At 47.4% G+C, this 14,565-nt stretch overlaps 1 protein-coding gene across 1 annotated transcript in view; it reads left to right on the forward strand.

The window, feature by feature from the left end:
* LOC122240507 overlaps positions 1-12,062 on the forward strand; it is a 37,358-nt gene extending 25,296 nt beyond the window's left edge. The window contains exons 4-6 of the mRNA XM_042993658.1: positions 8,727-8,837; positions 9,785-10,031; positions 10,655-12,062. Of these exons, the coding sequence (XP_042849592.1) occupies positions 8,727-8,837; positions 9,785-10,031; positions 10,655-11,046 (750 nt within the window). The 3' untranslated portion in view covers positions 11,047-12,062. The remainder of the gene's footprint in view (positions 1-8,726; positions 8,838-9,784; positions 10,032-10,654) is intronic.
* The last annotated feature ends 2,503 nt before the right edge of the window (positions 12,063-14,565 follow it).

Raw genomic sequence — 14,565 nt, forward strand, 5'->3', positions numbered from 1 at the left:
CCAAGTACAGGGTCAGCTTCTCTGCCATTTTCCCACCTGAAGAGCCGGGGAAAGATGGCAGCGGGGTCTGGGCCCTACCACCACCTTCTCCTGGTCCTCACCAGATCACACGGATGCCCATTGCCAGAGGCCATGCACACAGCATTGGCGGCAGCGGCTGTGCTGATAATCTTGGAAGGCGTGGGCCCCGATCGCCATACTGGGAGGGAGTGGCCAGACCACACACATGACGGATGTGTGAGTGCGTACCAGTGCCAATTAGCAGCATGTGTTGTTGATCCTATTTCACAAGCGCCCGACAGTCGGCTGCACCAGGGGAGCGGAACACGTATCGCCCGTCAGAGGTACATGTAGAGGCAGAATGCCATGCGTGTGGTGCTATCCTGAGAGCTGCAGCCAGTCCCAGGAATAGAACCGGGAGAACAAAAGCGAGGGCAAAGAGAAGTGGTGCCCGGAGGTTCCGAGAGCCGCCGTCTGCCTCTAACGTGTTGGGAAGACAGACAAAGCGGCTGTCTGGTGGCTTCCCCTGTGGACGGGAAAATAGCTACTTTACATGGTCAGAGCTTTTGAAACCAGAGTACGAATGCCACCTTCACAAAGGGCATGAAAGAGTTAAATCTCAAAACCCAGGACTACCAGAGGGCGAGGAGTAAGAGGTAGGCAGGATTCAACCATAGGCCAACCAAGAAACTCCAGAGAAGTGCTGAGATGCGGTCTCTCCCAATTGACCTGGGAGGTTTTCTCTTCCTGACACGAGGCAGGCAAGACGCGCCCTCCCCCCAGCAGATGCCACAAGCTGGCTGGCTCGACACTCAGTCCTGCTTCCTTTCGCGCCTTCCCGCATCACAGAGACTCAAATGTCAAAAACTGCATTTCTCAGACCCTCCCACGTCCAGGTAAAGGAGATCTGGACCCTCAACGTATCTTTTTAGAGGACACAATTTAATCCACGTCGGTCCTTTTTCCTTTTTAAGGGAGGATTACGCTTCACTCCAAAGCCTTACTGGAATGGCTGTGTAGTCTGTGGCCGCTGAGTTAATTGAGTTGAAAAACATTTCAACTTTCACTCAGTAGAATGTGTCCAGCGTCTCAATTTATCCTTTTGTTGCCTTTGAAACAACTCAGACGTTCCCAAGCCCCCTATGGTATGCAAGAACTCTACACTCAAAACTAAAAACTATGATACTGAGAGAATATAAAGAAAAATGAATCAGGGAGCATGCTATGTTCGTGAACTATAGGACGTGATATTATAAACATCATTTTTTCCCCTAACGAGTCTATAGATTTAATGCAATTCCAAAGAAAAGCCCAGAATTTTCTTTTCTGTTTCAGAATCTGACAAGCTGATCCTAAAATTATTAATGTAAATACAAAAGGCCAAAAAGAGCAAAAGCCATCTTGAAGAAGGTAGATAAAGCTTCACGACTTCCACCCCTGGACATTAAGACCTATTTAAAGCTATGGTAATGAAGATAACATAAGAATAGAAGAAATCCAAGAATAGAAAAACCAACCAATGGGGCAGAAGGTCGAGACAGAGCCTTATATAGACAGCCCCATGAAAACATTCTCATGACCTCAAACAGGCAAAGATTTCTTAAGACACAAAAGAAACTGAAACTAAAGGAAGAATTGATAAATTGGGCTGTAGTAAAATTAAGAAATTCTGCTCATCAAAGTTACTGTCTAGAGAGTAAAAAGACAGAACACCTGGGTGGCTCAGTTGGTTAAGCATTTGACCTTGGTTCAGGTCATGATCTCACAGTTCACGGGTTCGAGTCCCGTGTCTGGCTCTGTGCTGACAGCTCAGAGCCTGGAGCCTGCTTCGGATTCTGTGTCTCCCTCTCTCTCTGACCCTCCCTCGCTCGCACTCTCTCTCTCTCTCTCAACAATAAACATTTTAAAAATTTTTGTAAAGGGGCGCCTGGGTGGCTCAGTCGGTTAAGCGTCCGACTTCGGCTCAGGTCATGATCTCACGGTCCGTGAGTTCAAGCCCTGCGTCGGGCTCTGTGCTGACAGCTCAGAGCCTGGAGCCTGCTTCAGATTCTGTGCCTCCCTCTCTCTCTGACCCTCCCCCATTCATGCTCTGTCTCTCTCTGTCTCAAAAATAAACAAACATTAAAAAAAAAATTTTTAAAAAATGTTTTTGTAAAGAGGTAAAAGACAATTCACAGAGAGAAGTTATTTCCCATACATGTCTGTGTCAAATGATTCATTCCAGAACATATAAAGGATTCTTACTAATCAGTAAGAAAACGACAGATAAGGAGCACCTGGGTGGCTCAGTTGGTTGAGCATCCAATTCTTTTGGCTTAGGTCGTGACCTTGTGGTTTGTGAGATCAAGCCCTGCATTGGGCTCTGGCTGGTGGTGCAGAGCCTGAATGGGATTCTCTGTCTCCCTCTCTCTCTCTTTCTCTCTCTGTCTCTGTCTCTCAATCTCTCTCTGAAAAATAAATAAAAAAGAAAAAGATGACCTTGTAGAAAAGCTGGCAAAGACTAGATACCAATGCTTCACAAAAGAGAAATTCCAAATGGCTAGAAATGTACTGAAAGTGTTCACTATCACTAGATGTCCAGGAAACGCAAATGAAAGCTACATTGTGCTGTCATTACACACCCACCAAAATGGCTAAAGCAAGAAAAACGGGCAATATTAAGAAGTGACAACAACTCTGAGCAAGTGAATCCCTTGCACCCTGCTGAAGACGATGTAAATTCAAACAGCCATGTGGAAAACCATTTCAGAGTATCTACTAAGTTGAACACACAACAAACACTCCTGGGAGGCTAGTAATAACTCTAGACCTTGATCTAGGTGTTGACTTCAGGACAATTCATGAGCTGAATAACTTTGCTACGTGTACTTTCCTTTACAAATATTCCCTCCGAAAAGTTTTTTTTTCCCCCTCAATAGCCCTCTCGGATGCTGCCAAGCAAAAGCCCCTAAACTTGAAGGACCTAACTGGATGGTCACGAGGACTTCAGAGCCTAGAGACATTATCCCAGGTGTCCCAATTTGGGTGTCCCAAGAAGCAGATCCTGTGTCAGCGATATTTAGCAAGTGGGCCCAGGGAACACTGATAAAGGAATAGGGAAGTGAGACAGAGAAGGGAAGGAAGGCTATAAAGGACCCAGTATCAAACAAGTTCTGACTAAGATCAACCAAAGCTATTTCCAGAAAATACTCAGAGAGACAGTGAGGGGCAAGAGAGCCAATGTTTTCTCACCAACTCCCATTTGTCATGGGTTCAGAGGTACCCACCCCCCCGCCCCAGCCCAGTAATTCTTGGACATTTCTGCCTTGCCCTGAAAGGAGGCTGAGTGTGTGCCCAAGACCAGGAAGAAGTTCAGACAGAACGTGTAGGCAGCCTTTGCTGTATGAAGGAATGCCAAGGGATATGGGGGCTTCACTAGGAGTGTCTGCTTCAGTCTAGCATTTACATCATTCAGATCCACTCAAACCACAAGTTAAGTTGCCGGTGTCCTTAAGATGGTGGCCACCTACAATTAAAAACAACAAAAGAGGGTTTCGACGTGAGGGTCAGCGGGACAAGAGGCAACATCATCGCAGTTGGTGTCAAAGCAAATTAATTTTCATCTTCTCCCTGTTCCACCACCTGTTCTAGATTCCTCTCATCCTTGGGCAGCATTTCAGCTGCTCGAGTCTGCTTGCGTGGGGAGAGGGGGGAAGCCCCGGCCTTCATCCCTACAGGGATCTGAGCCCCTGGGCACAGTGCCTTTGTCAGGCTGTGCTTGTCACAATTGTCTGTTTATAGTAATCACCACTTATGAGGCACCGAGAGATACCTGGTGAACCCCCTGGGTTCCAGACACACCCTTCCCTGCCTCCTTATGTCAGAACAACCCTATCTCCTCTTGATAATCATGGTCAAGATCACTTGTACAGTAATTCCTTTGCCTGCAGGACAATTGGCAGGAGGAGCCCCAAATGACCAGGAGGGAGCCATACCTTTAGTTTTGGTGGTGTCCTTTCCAGGCGTGCTCTAGAAGAATCTCCTTACCCTCAAAAGAGCCTGAAGTTGTGGGACTAGGAAGGAAATTCCCCAGTAGATCACGGAGATTGACAGTTAGAGAGGGGCTAATTCTACATCCAGTCCTGATTCTATCTTCCAAGGACAGAGCATCATATAATAACCATTGGTTCAAAGTACATATTACATCTTGAAAGAAATCTCCCCAAACCCGCAGGGTGCGATCTCCAGGCTGGTACCTTAGCTGCCACTTCAAAGGACCACACCAAAATTCGGGCTGGCAGTCTCTGGCAGATTCAGGACAGCAGGACCAGTGGATCCTGGGTCACTTCCTTTGCAATAAAATCGGTCCTTCATTCTCAGGTTACTCAAGATCCCAAGACAGTTCACCAGACACTGAGGAAGCCCTTGGAGAAATGTAATGTGTGAGGCACCACAGGCAGAAAAGGCAAACACATATCTAGAATATATGTCCACAGCAACCCAGAAGAAGTGATGACTGTATTCTAGAAAAATATATCTGTGTTATAAAGGATAAAAAAAAGGCTGTGGAAATGTTCTAGATGCAACAGACTAAAGAGGCATGACAATAAACACAACACTTGATCATAGACAGGATCCTATATTGGAAGGGGCATGAACTATAAAGGCCAATATTGGGATAATTGAGAAAATTGGAATACAGATGCTAGGATAGATGCGAAGATTGTATCAATGTCAAATCTACTGAGGTCAACTGTACAGTTTTGTGGAGACGATTTTTATTCTTAGCAAACACATACTCAAGTATTTAAGGGTCCATGGCAGTGACATAAACAGCCTATTCTCAGATGATTCAGGAAAAAATAATATTATGAACACAGAGAGGAGGGGAGGGGCAGAGAGAGGCACAGACAAAGCAAGTGCCAACCAATAGGTGAATCAGAGTCCAGAACATACGGGTGTTTTCTGGACTTTTTTTTTTTTTCATCTACTGTGTAAGTTCAAAATTATTACCAACTCAGAGATGGGTTAAGCCCTACTTGAGTTTAGGAAACAGACCGTCACAGAGAACTTCCTACACTCCATGTCTGGGGAATACAAGTGTGACAAAGTTCTGGCCACTGTCCTTCAGGAGCCTCTCAGTCTAGCGCAGAGGGAGAAACAGCCCCCGATTCGGGAGAGTTTGTCTCAGCGAAGCTTGCATTCATCTAGGACCGAAATTTCTCCGTCATTCATAGCAACGGACATTACCCCTCTCCCGTCTTATCAGCTCCTTCTTACTGGCCTGACCTCCTCTTGAATCGTCCCTCTCACAACTTACTACGCGTGGCCACCTTTCCACACCCGACTAATTGGATTTGTCTTTATTGCGGTCATTACCAAGAGGCCCCTGGAAACCGAATAAATCAACACGTTCTGATTTGCAACTTCCACCCGCAACTTACAGCAGTGTTTTACAAACCAACTCTGAAATCCATGCCCCTGTCAGGCCTCCAAGAATGAAGCCTTTCTCTCCATGGGTTCGCAGCAAGTGACGTGACTGGGCGTGAAACCTGAAACAGGCACTTGTCCGAAAGGATTGTTTGCTTTAAAATGGGGTTCGCCACAGTCAGGTCGTGGGCGCTGAGCTTCCCTCTAGAAGTTAAGTTGGAACTCAGTTTGCAAACAGCATGTTTACTCTACCAGGAGGGTAGCCTTTTCCTCCAGCAGAGGTGGGCCTCAGGACTGGCCTCCCCATCTGTAGGCTGGGTTCAAAGCCATCTGGAGCTCACAGGGGCTCATCACTGCCAGCGAAGCCTGAACTCTGCAGACTCCATCGTCCTCTGTTGCATTTTCTTTTTCATTTTTTTTAAATGTTTTATTATTTATTTTTGAGAGAGAGAGAGAGAGACAGAGCATGAGCAGGGGCGGGGCAGAGAAAGAGGGAGACACAGAACTTGAAATAGGCTCCAGGCTCTGAGCTGTCGGCACAGAGCCCGATGGGGGCTCCAACTCAGGAACGGCGAGACCGTGACCTGAACCGAAGTCTGATGCTTCACTGACTGAGCCGCCCAGGTGCCCCTGTTGCATCTTCTTAAAGAAATAACGTTCACTAGCATCCCCATCTGGTACAACAAACACATCGTGACTCTCTCCTACTGTCCAAATGTTTTGTCCTCCAGCTTGCAGATGCGGACTGGGGGACTGCTCAGCCTCCATAATCATGAGAGCGAGCTCCCATAAGACGTGTCTCTGCACAAATCTCTATATAGTGTCCCGGTTCTTTCTCTGGAGAGCCCGAATGACCCAGGCAGCCCCAAGTATTGCGCGTCGGAGGCTCTGCTTTCGGCAACGGCTGGGTCTCTGCTGCTCTTTTGTCGGGACCCACCCAGGCTGTGACGGACCACAAGCATGGCGGCACAACAGCAGTCCCCACCACAGTGACTGTCACAGAGCTGCGGCTCCTGGTTCCACGACGACGATTACTACTACTGCTACTACCACTACTGTTACTACCGTTGCTACTGTTGCTACTATTACTGCTGTTGCTTGTGTTGCTTGTGTTACTACTGTTACTAGTGTTACTACTGCTACTATTACTACTGTTACTACCATTGCTAGTGTTACTACTGTTACTGCTGTTACTGCTGTTGCTTGTGTTACTACTGTTGCTAGTGTTACTACTGCTACTATTACTACTATCACTACCATTGCTACTGTTACTACTGTTACTGCTGTTGCTAGTGTTACGACTGTTACTGCTGTTACTGCTGTTACTACTGTTGCTTGTGCTACTACTGTTACTACTATTACTAGTGTTGCTAGTGTTACTACTGTTACTACTGCTATTACTACTGTTACTGCTATTGCTACTATTGCTACTGTTACTATTACTGTTGTTACTGCTATTGCTACTGTTAATACCATTGCTACTGTTATTGCTGTTACTGCTGTTGTTAGTGTTACTACAACAGTTACTACTGTTACTGATGTTACTACTGTTACTACTGTTGCTTGTGCTACTACTGTCACTACTGTTACCGCTGTTGCTGTTACTGCTGTTACTACTGTTGCTTGTGTTACTGTTGCTAGTGTTACTACTGCTACTATTACTACTGTTACTACCATTGCTGCTGTTGCTGTTACTGCTGTTACTTGTGTTGCTACTGTTACTACTATTACTAGTGTTGGTAGTATTACTAGTGTTAATACTGTTGCCAGTGTTACTACCGCTACTATTACTACTGTTACTACCATTGCTACTGTTACTACTGTTACTACTATTACTAGTATTGCTACTGTTACTATTACTGCTGTTACTACTACGGCTGGAGAGCTGCCATATCCCAGACAATGTCCAAGCACTCTGCAAACACATCCATTCAAATTCTATGCTATCAACCCACGTTCCCCAACATTTTCATTTCATTTCAGGGCAGGACCCCTCTGCACACCTTCAAAATAACTGAGGGCCCCAGAGAGCTTTTGTTTATGTGGAGTTTCCATAATAGAACTGAAAACAGAGAAATTTTTTAAAATGGCTACTGAGTTTCCATAATATTTTCCATAGAACTTCAAACTGAGACCGTTTTTTTAAAAAATAGCTACTTATTAATTTATTTAAAATAATGAAAATTTTCTATTATCCCAATGACTCTATTTTTCAATGCAAATATATTTCAGTGAGAACAGTGGTACAGCTTTACATTTTTTACAAAACCTCTTAAATGTCTGCCTTAAAAGGAGACAGCTAAATTCTCCTACCCGCTGCTGCATTCTGGCAGTTGCCATACTACACATCATGGAGCTTTTCTGGAAAACTTCACCATATACTCATGGGAGAAAGATACTGAAAAAGGCAAATATGTCCTAGTATCACTGTAAAGAATAGTTTTCTATAGGGACACCTGGGTGACTCAGTCCAGTTAAGCGTCTGACTTCAGCTCAGGTCGTGATCTCACAGTTTGAGTCCAAGCCCCGCGTCGGGCTCTGTGCTGACAGCTCAGAGCCTGGAGCCTGCTTCGGATTCTGTGTCTCCCTCTTTCTCTGCCCCTACCGTGCTTGTGCTCTGTCTCTCTCTCTCTCTCTCAAAAATTAACAAGTCTTAAAAAAAAAAAAAAAAAAAGAATAGTTTTTCCAGAGGACGTATACTAAAAATTCTTGGATTGTTGCCAAGACTCACCAGCTAATTAGTGTAACATGACTTCTACATAGTAATGCTAGTTATTATCATTATGTCTGTTTTCTAGATAAAGAAACTGAGACAGAGAGGTTGAACAGTTTGCTAAGGGTCATAATGATAGAAAGTAGGTCATAATGCAAGTATCAAACTAATTTTGTCAGAATTTGAATCCAAGCCTTAACTCCAGGGCGTTCTAGGTGTTTTCCATCCCTGCTCTTTTCCCCCACCATCAGATGCCAATGTGAAGGCAAGAGAATGGAGCTGAGGGAGGATGTTCTTCAAAAGAAGGACCCCGGAGAAGGGTGAATTGCTAGCACCTTATCTAATGTCACTAAGTGACAAATGGATTAATATGAGTCTGAAGACGCGCTTCCCCACAAAGGCTGGTATCGCACATCAATCTTAGGAAGCTCAAACTAGAAGATCTTTGATGTAACACCACCCCCTGATGAAACAGATGAGTCAGCGGAAACCCATGGAAACTGCTGTTTACGTCAGATTTCCCCAAGCATGGCTTCCAAATGAGATACTTAAAATAAGTTACACATGCTCTCTACTTATTTTCTTCTCCTTCAACCCCTGGTAGTTGCCCAAGGAGCGACCAAGAGCCCCACTGAGCCTGCAGGGCCGGGAGAGCATCACACAAGGGAAACCTTTGCCTCTCTGGCAGCCATGGGTGGCTTCTCCTGTCCTCACGGTACGTTCTCCCCTTCAGTCTTCATCACTCTCTCTCCTGGTCTCCCTTGCTGATCTTTCCTTTCTAGTCCTCTTCGTGGAAACCCATGACATTTCAACCATATGTCTGATGACCCCAAGTCTCCATCTGTAGTCTCAAATGCCCCATGAGCTTTGGACACATGACCGCAGAATACCTGCACATTTTTCCTCCGTTCTTCCACACACCTACTTGTGACCAAAACACGCCTCTCATTAAACACTCAGTTATCAAGGGGTAAAGAATTTTACCTTTTCAACAGCTTTCAAATCTGGCCAGAGGGCCGGATGATCTTCTAATTCAAGACTTCCTCACTCACATGAACCATCACAGTAGACTTCTAACCGGCCCCTTGCCTCCAATCACGTCCTTATTTAACGAGGTCCTTGTGAAGGAACGGGCACAGGCTCAGGGAACAAAAGCCTACACCCTTGTCCTCTTTCACGTCCCATCCATCGTGGTCTAGTCTAAGCCCTTTTCGGCCTGAGGTAGTAGAGGAAACTGGTTATGCGGATGGGTTTTAAAGACAAATCCCCGTTCTGGTCACTGACTGTAGAAACCATAGAAAGCTAACACACCAGTACTTTGGTTTCCTCTGTTATAAAACCGAAGAGTGACTCCTAACTCACAAGGTGACTTCCAGAATTAAATCTAGAAACGGTACATTATAGAGCACATAGTTAAGTACTCAAAAAAAGGCCATCATTATTACTGGCTACTTAAAACCCTGCAAGAGCAGGCCATCCCAACAGAAAGTACCTGGAGCTCCCTGGGATGGCACTCAAGGCCTGCCCCACCTGTGTCCTCAGCCTCGTCACTGTCTGCGTCTGCCACAGTCACAGTCCCCACCCGACCCTATGGCTCTCGTAATGAATCTCTCTTCTTAGAATGCTCAGCTCACCTTTCCCGTGTGTGTTCTCTCTCCCCAGTGCCCTGGGTGCTCTTCCTGTGTGGCACTGACCCTGAAGGCCCAGGCTCAAGCCCAGTGGAAAGATCACACGTGTCTACATTGTCTGCTTGGTAAAGGGCTGCTGCCCCAGGACCACCAAGTACCCCCTCCTCGCCGCCCCAAGCTCCCTCTCCCCACGACGCTCCTTAGCTGGAGAGCGGTGAAGGAGGGGACCGCCCTCGTGACAATTCTTGCACACAGGCGACCAGATGTCCTCAGGACTCCAGGTACGACCCCCTAAGGTCCCTGTAACCACACTGCAGGAAGGGGTTTAATCCATCTGCAAACCCAGCCCTGAGGCCGTCCTGGTGCCTCAGCAGCACTGGTCAAAACCTGAGCTCTGTGGACTGCCCACGCTCTCCTCCTCCGTGTAGGGAGCTGGGAGTTGGCTCCTGGAGCCCAGGGCAGACTAGGAAAGGGGGCCTGCAGGTGTCCGGAGGTCACATGGGGCGGCTCATCGCTCCGGCTCCTCCCCTCCCTTCCTGAAGGGGGAGGACCCTTCCGGCAGGACTGACAGCTGCTTCCCGTCAACTGAGCCCTCAGGAGGTGGCACCCACACAGCCAGGCCACCGAGCTGAACAGGCCGAGCCCCTCGTCATCAGTCATAAATAGAAATAAAAGCCATCATCTGGTGCCGAGCACTCTCGGTCTCATCCGATCTACATAATGCCGCCTCCAGGCCGGTCGGCACAGTCCGTTTTAATGCAGCTCAGTCCACTATTTGAGGGACAGATGGAGGTATCTGCTGTTTTCAGATTAGTCTCCAGTGCCGTTCTGAAGTCATCAAATCTTTCCCTGCCCAAACTCCTACACCTTAATGTTGAAATATTTCCTGTTTTACCACGTCCAGGAAACAGCCGGTGTCCCCTGAACAGAATCCGTTTCCAGTCAGTGGTCTGCCCTCCAGCCTGGCTGGTCAGCTCTGCTCCTTCCTCCTTCTACGAAACGCTGTCGGAGCCCCTGGCCAATGGTGGAGGCCCCCACGGCTGGCAGGTTTTGGTGTTCACGACTGCTGTTCCCCGTGGGCACCCTGCAGGTGCCGGGGGGAATACGCAGGGACGGTGTCATAGACAAGCGGACTGCTACTTGCCAGGCTTCGGCTACAGCACCGCGGAGAGGAAAGGGCTTTGGTGCCAGACAGACCAGAGTTCAAATCCTAGGCCTGTTGTTGACCACCTGTGTGACCTCAGGCAATCTACGCAATCCTCTCTGAATTCCAGTTTCCGTTTCAGCAAAAACTGACCTAACTCTACCCATCTCACAGCCTTTTTGGTATAAAGATGAAATGAGATGCCCTATATATAAAGTGCCTGGCACATAATAGGCCTTAGATAAATCTCCCTTTCCAGGAATCCTTCCCTTCAACTACAGTGGCATTAACTGGTATCATTAACATATGACTGAAAGGGTCAGACTCTTACTCAAACTGAGTCTCTTGGTGCATGCTGCTTAGTTAATCGGTGACGTAGATGAGGCCTAGACACCAACCGCCTCCTAAAACATAAGAATTTGTGCCCATGCAAACTCTCCCCCTCCCTCTTGACTATAGGGTGACCTAGCTCCTCCACTATAGTTGGAAACCTTCACATCCACCAGAAAGATTCTGCTTGAGGTCTGCCACATATGGTTGCACAGGCTGTGCACTGCACAATTAAGGAAGGGCATTCATACAAAAAACTATGTGAATAGTATCTCTGGGTGAATAGTACCTCTGGAATTTTGATCCATGGATCCCCAGAATTTTCCAAGAGGAGAGGGATACACCTTCTCTTCTTAGGTAGAGCCAACAAGAGGGAGAGATACTTCACACTGGCAGCCAGGTGTGATGCTGCAGAGAGCTGACTCGCACACTGGCCTCCAAAAACAAAGTAGAGATTGAGTGGCTTCAGATAGCTACTCAGCTAGGCAAGCGCCACATTGTAACTACCCAGTTAGTGAACAACTATGAAGACTCTACTCTGAGGGACTGTGATAGACTGTTGCAACCTCCCTGTCCCCCTGCCTTTAGGCACCTGCTCTGTGTGAACCCCAATGAGCTCAGCACAGCCCAGCCTGGACCAGAATCACCCGACTCCCTGAGCGTGAGTTGCCTGCCTGCAAAGTGATGAACTCAATAAGCAGTTATTGTTTTAAGTCAACAAGCTTTAGGGTAGCTTGTTAGGCAGCAAAAGCTGAGACAGGTACAGGGTGGGTTCTGCAGAGGACCTCCTGGGACAAATGAGAGAAAAAAGAAATTCCAGAGCCGGTAATCCAGCTGGGGAGTTCAGATCTGTGCAGGTCGAGGCACACCAGATTACAGCCGAGAGTCAAACGAGGGTGAAGCTCTCAGCGAAGGGGGAACTTGAATTGTCCTCAAGATTCACCACTTTGTCAACCCAGCCGACATTGCCCGTGTGTTTTACAGGGTCAGGCGCTGGCCTGAGGGCAAACGTCGTGTGGAGCCCTGTCCTGCCACCACATCTTCTAGGTCAGGGCAGCGCTGTCACCCCCGTTTGCAGATGAGGTTAAGCAACGCCCAAATTCGCACAGGAGGAAAGCGCAGAGCCAGAGTTTAACTCCAGGCAGCCGCACTCCAGGACCCCCAGTCTGCATCCATAGTTGCCCTAAATTCAGGGGCAAGGCACGCAAAATCCCACATGCGCCTTCCAGGCCATTCTGGTAGCCTGCCTGTCAGCTGTGAGACACGTGCATCCAGGAGCCGCCCTGTCATCACGTAACGAATACTTTAAACTCATCTCACTCTTCCTGCCGATGAGAGTAAATGCCAAATCCCCTTTTGCGGCACCAATTCTGGGGGCGGCAGGTAAGGAGAGGCACCGGATGGGAGCTCAGTGTCTGGAGGTGACAGTAGCCAGGCGGTGGCGGGGGGGGGGGGGGGGAAGGGGGGTAGGGGTGGGGGTGGGGAACAATGCTTCCATCATCCGAGGATGGGGAAAAGATAGGCAGTAGCATTAACATAAGAGGTAAGAGGCAAGTGCTTTGACGCTGGCCTATTGGCCTTCAGGGCAAACAAGGAAAAGGAAATCATACCAAAGTCTTTCCCTCACAAATCTCTGCACAACTAGCAAAATCGTTTCACATGTGTTATCTTTAATCTGGGGACAAAACTAGATCTGATTTCTGCTTCTGTCTGTGCTCTGCGGCAAATACAATTTTACTTCTCCATACCTATAAATAGAGAAGGTAAACATAATTCACTCACATGACTTTTGGAGGGGAGGATGTGCATACTGATGAGCCGATGTTTCACATGTGCTGGGAGACCCTCAAGAACGAAAGACCAGACACACAAGAGCAGTCAATACTTAGTGGGCAGTTACAACTGCCAAGAAGGATGCTATTTGCTCTTCCTACATATTGTCGGGCGATCCTCTCAACAGGCTGTGAAGAAGGGACTACGAGTTTCCTCATCTTAAAGATGGGAAAGTGGGACTTACTGAGAACCAATAGCTTATCTGATGTCACAGAGCTGGTCACTTTCAGCCATTCTGTAATATGGGCTTGATTGAAACACATGATACCAAGGCTGAACGAGTGGGTTTTTGATGATTCCAAAACCAAAACCTTGTACCAAACAGACAGGAAGGATACAGAGATATCCACTCAAAACCATTGCGCAGACTGGAAATATTCACAGGCTAACCTCGGGGTTCCTAGCTTGAGATAGGGCTGGTCAAGAGAAGTTAGATATTGAGAAACACAGTCCCAAACCACTGAGGATAACACACAGTGAAAACGTAAAACCCAAATTAACTGGTATTGGATTTGCCTGTGTGGAACAGCAACAAAAAAAAAAACACCCTCTTTTTTTCTAGTATTTATTTATTTTTGAGAGAGAGAGAGAGAGAGAGAGAGAGAGAGAGAGAGGGAACGCACATAAGCAGGAGGGGGGCAGAGAGAGAGAGAATCCCAAGCAGGCTCTGCACTGTCAGTACAGAGCCTGAAACGGGGCTCAAACTTACCAACGGTGAGATCATGACCTGAGCCGAAACCAAGAGTCAGATGCTTAACCGATTGAGCCACTCAGGGGCCCCAGAACAAAAAATTCTTGTTGTGACTTATACTACATCATAAACTTATTTCTCCCTTACATAAACATAGGCACTTAAGTCTCACTGCTCTGCTCACTTACACATGTGTTTTCCATCGGGTCCAAGATGGATGCCAGAGTCTAGCCATTGTATTTGCATCCCAGCCATCAGGAAGAAGGAAAGGAAGAAAAAGACACACCCCCTCCCTTGAAGGAGGGAAACTTCCTGGAAGTTTCACACATCACTTCCACTTATATCCCATCGGCCAGGACTCACTCACATGGATTCATTCGCAGAGGAGGAGGGGTAATATCATTTATTCCAAGAGGCCATGTGCTAAGCAAAGATGGGAGACAGGAGAAAGGAAGAAAGACTTTGGTAGCACGCTAAGCACCGTCTGTCACAGAATGACCAATCAGGGCCTTTAAGCACGGGTCACTCCTCTCCTGTCTTTGACATCCCACCAACCCCACGTCAACAACTAGCAGCCGCTCCTCTGAGCGCCACACATCCGGTACTTTCCCCTCCTGTGGCTACAAGTACAATGTGTTGTCACCAGCTGTTCATTCACCTGCCCCCTCCGCTAGGCACACACACTTCCGGGCAGCTCTCCGATCATCTCTCCCTCTGGAGCCCCCCCGTCCCAGCCCCTGCCAGCCACAGATTGCTGTTCAAAATTTATGTGATTATCACAACTCTTTGCACCTCCCAAGGCCATTGTCGGAAGCCT

This window comes from Panthera tigris, chromosome B4 (assembly GCF_018350195.1).
Source record: "Panthera tigris isolate Pti1 chromosome B4, P.tigris_Pti1_mat1.1, whole genome shotgun sequence".
NCBI classification, from domain to species: domain Eukaryota; kingdom Metazoa; phylum Chordata; class Mammalia; order Carnivora; family Felidae; genus Panthera; species Panthera tigris.